Below are 4112 nucleotides of genomic sequence, written 5' to 3' on the forward strand. Positions count from 1 at the left end.
AAAGAGTCAAATTTTTGTATGGTTTCGGTTCTCAGTTTAAGTCTATCATTTTCATCTAAAAGGTTTTTGAGCATATCTTTATGGTCCTTGGATTTAATGAAAGATTCAATTTTGTCCAGTCCATACATATAGGTCGGATTGACGTCATCAGATGATATTACACTCTCACAATTATAGGCTTCAGCATCAATTTCATCCTCCTTAAACTCAAGGAAGGGCAGAATCATGCGATGGATCTTTTGTCCTATCTCACAATCTAAGTGAAGCTGAGTAATATTAGTATAAAGACGTTTTGCAATCAAACAAAAAACATTTCGTTGTTTTAATAGCTTTAAATTGTCTCTCTGTAAATAAATGTTTTCGTCTTTTATTTTAACTAATTCAGACTCCTTCAACTCGATCCACATGCGCCGCTCCTCACTCTTCAAAGATGCCCTGCTTAATTGATCAGTCAGGTTAGAATTGGTGACTCGAGTTTGAGTTAAACTACTATCTAGATGAGAGATTTGAGAGTTAACACTTTTTAGTTCTTTTTCATATGAGCTTTGTGGTACTTTAAATGAAACAAAGACCGATTGTACCTTCTTGATCAGTTCATCGAGCTCGTTGAACTGCACGCTGAGCGGTTTGGCTGTAAAGCACATATCCTCCTGCTCCTTCGGTTCATTGCTTCCACCATCAGTGTTGTATCCCCTCATCTGAGATACTTCAGACACCAACAAGCACCTGCCTCCACTGCTCTCCTCTTTAGCCACACAGGCCTTTCCATGCGAAGGCATCCTCACTTCATCGTCTTCGGAGTAGGTTGACCAGACTTCCACGCCACCGAACTCGTCATCAGCAACCAAAGCCTGCACAATTAGAGCATTCATGGAAGGGTTAGCGGTAGATTTCTTCTTCCTTATCTCATCAAGCTTTTTCTGCATCAAAGCTTCCTCATCCTTTTCAGCCATCTTTTTGAGGACACAATCCTTAGCATAGTGATTTTTCCCACCACAGTAGTAACAGCTTACTCCAGAATCACCATCTGCCTTCGGTTCCTTCTTAGGCTCTTCAACCTTCGGTTCATTGTTAACCTTTTCTGAACTATAACTCCCCTGCCAGTTTCGATTTTTGTTGCTGGGGAATCTCTTCTTAATGAACCTCTTGGGGTTAGACACCATCATAGCATAATCCTCTGACGTGAGGTTATACTCCTCCAGGTTGAGGTCTTCGTCCTCCATCACAGCTTTACTTTTTGACAAGAGGGCCAGCGAACCTAGGCTTGAAACAACGTTCTTTTCCTGCAGCACAATCTTCTCTTGGGACTTGAGAATACCCACCAGTTTCGCCAAAGAATATGATTTAAACTGCTCATGGGCTTTAACTGTAGACACCACTGCTCTCCATTCTGATCTTAGACTATTTAGAAACGTAACCTTCTGCTCGATAAGCTTCCTTTCAATGTCATGTTTGATCATCTTGCTGAGAAGATGATTGAAGCGATCGAACGTTTGGGTTACAGTTTCTTCGGTTCCTTGCCTAAATTCTCCAAACTCAGATAAGAGCAAGGTTTGGATAGAGTGCTCAAGATCCTCGTCTGTAGAGTACAGTTCACGAAGTCTATCCCAAACTTCCTTTTCCGTCGTGCATGAGCTTACCAACCTAAAGGTGTCGGACTGAAGGGCGAATCTGATCAATCGTAACGCCTTGATATTACACTGGAATTTATCCTTTTCATCTTGCGCAATATCTTTGACATCCTTCAGTAGATCATTATACTCCTTTTGAGTTTTAATAATCCTCGACGTTGCAGAATGAGAGAAAGGTCCATTAATGATTGTTTCCCATATGAGGTATCCATTATCCTCAGATCCTATAACGTAGTCTTCGAAGTGATGCGCCCAGACTTCATAATCATGGGTATATAGGATGGGAATCTTCGTGGTTGAACCGATGATGTTGGAAATATTGATGGGATTCGATTGCGACTCGTCCATTATGATCGAATAACCTGTTCAAAGATCAGACTTGTAATAAATCAGATTAGGGCAAAACAATAAATATCAAGATACGTCAATAATGAGATGACGGATCAATAAATATCAGTTATTGCGGAAAAACCCTAATTGAAACCTTTTCACAGAAAAGAAGTGTATTGATTACACAGCCTCCTGCTCTGATACCAATTGATGAGATTAAAACTTAATCTTGAAGATCGATTAGATCTTAAACAGGTGAATAAATATTTAAACAGCAAGAATGAACGTAAAACAAAGAATAACTTAAGGATGAATCAAATGTGTCGAATGATTATAAAATAAACCCTCAGAAGAGCTCGATCAAGAACATCAACTATAGAGGGTTGGAGGTTTACAAGAACGATAAAGAAATCTACACTTTTATCGTAATGATTGTTACTTCTCTTAAATCGTTAACCTAATATGCATGCAAGCATATCTTTATATAGTAAACCTAATAAACTCACGGTTGGACAGGCCCAAAACCGGAGTACAAAATAAATGGACTAACAGTCAAGCCCAATGACGCAACCTTCAAACGAGTCTTCAACTCAACAGTGATAAAGATGCTGACATGAGCGCTCGTGTTGCCAGAGAGGCTGAGGCGACCGAAAGAAAAATGAAGGAGGCTCATGATCTTCTTAAGAGTAGGAAAACTCTTTTTCCTCCGTGGACTCTAGAGAAGCTTTTGAAAGAGGCAACTGAAACTCCCAGCATTCTGTGGCTCGAACCATTGATTTCATTGGATCGTATCAACTCTGTCAATTCTCAGTTCAACATGCCACTGACCCAAAAAGCCTTCATCTTTCATGCCTTTGATAACGTTGCTGATGTCCCTCATCCTCATCCAAAGGTTGATAGGGAACTCGTTGAATTCTATCTGAAGTCTACTCAACCACAGTATCAAACTTGGAGCGCTCAGAAAATCATCAACTTTCGGGTCCTCAAGCCGTTTCGTGAGGGGAACTTCACGAACGTTCGGTTCAAAGTGCTGAGGGGTTCTGCTAAAACCGAACACGCGATATCACTTGCCGATCTTCCCAACCTGAATCCACATGACTGGATTATTTTGCACAACATCCTCCTCACCAACGAAGCTGAGTATGGTCCAATTATTGATCACTTCAAAAGGATGCTCGTATGCTACATTATGGAGGTTGTCAAGATGGATCAGGAGATCGCTAGCATCTTCAAGAAAAAGCCTACTATTTCTCCTGTCGGCTCTGCTAGTGATTTGAACATGATGCAGATGGGAAGAATTGACCCGAAGCGGAATTTTGTCATGTTTACAAGGAACGAAGGCCAGAAATGTCTGTTCGCTTTGGCTGACAAACACCTTTACACCACTGCATGCTTGGAACATGTTTTGGGAATCATTCATCGATGCAAGCAGAATTCAGCAGACGACAATAAGTACTTCGATGACATGATCCAGTGGTACATTCGCTTCAGACAGACCATCCTTGCTCTCATCCCACGTCTGTTTGATACCACTAAGAAAGTTCCTACAGCTGGACCCAGCAAGCCGAAGAGATAGTCTCGCTCCAATTGACGCAAAGGGGGAGATTGTTAGGTCCAGAAGGTGTTGCGTCTTGAGCTCTCTATTTAGTCCATTTAGTCTCCGGTATAGGCCTATCCATCCGTGTGTTATTTTATAGGGTTTTGTACTTATAGGTGCTTGCATGCATCCTAGGATGTAAGATTTGGAAATCATTTCGTCAAGTATTTTGATCTTTATCTTTTGTAACCCTAATATACTCTACAGCGGAAGTTCTTGATCGAGCTCTGCTGAGGATTGAATCAATTGAATCATTCGACATATTCAGATTCATTCTTGTGTTTTATATTGCTGTTTTTCGCTTTCGTGATTTACCTGTTATAAGATCTAAACGATCAAAGAGTTTCTTAAACTCATCACATACCTTGATTGTTATGTAGCAATAACAATCAAAATTCCTTCTTGTAATGACTTTAGAAAGCTTAGAGTCACAAATGTCACTCCTCTAATGGTTCACAAACACCAAGAGCAAGAGGATGAAGAAGAGAAGATAAGGAGGCTGCCCAAAACGTGTGGAAACCCTAATCAACAAGTTCTCCACGTTTTTGAGCCAT

General features: G+C 40.6%; 1 protein-coding gene across 1 annotated transcript; it reads right to left on the reverse strand.

The window, feature by feature from the left end:
- Positions 1–274: 274 nt before the first annotated feature.
- LOC128133797 (uncharacterized) lies at positions 275–1964 on the reverse strand. The gene is made up of 2 exons (XM_052771326.1): positions 582–1964; positions 275–435 (listed from the first exon to the last, which is right to left on the reverse strand). Exons 1-2 carry the CDS (start codon positions 1458–1460, stop codon positions 418–420), a joined length of 897 nt encoding a protein of 298 aa, XP_052627286.1. The 5' UTR covers positions 1461–1964; the 3' UTR covers positions 275–417.
- Positions 1965–4112: the final 2148 nt, after the last annotated feature.

Source organism: Lactuca sativa, chromosome 4, assembly GCF_002870075.4.
Source record: "Lactuca sativa cultivar Salinas chromosome 4, Lsat_Salinas_v11, whole genome shotgun sequence".
Lineage (NCBI taxonomy): Eukaryota > Viridiplantae > Streptophyta > Magnoliopsida > Asterales > Asteraceae > Lactuca > Lactuca sativa.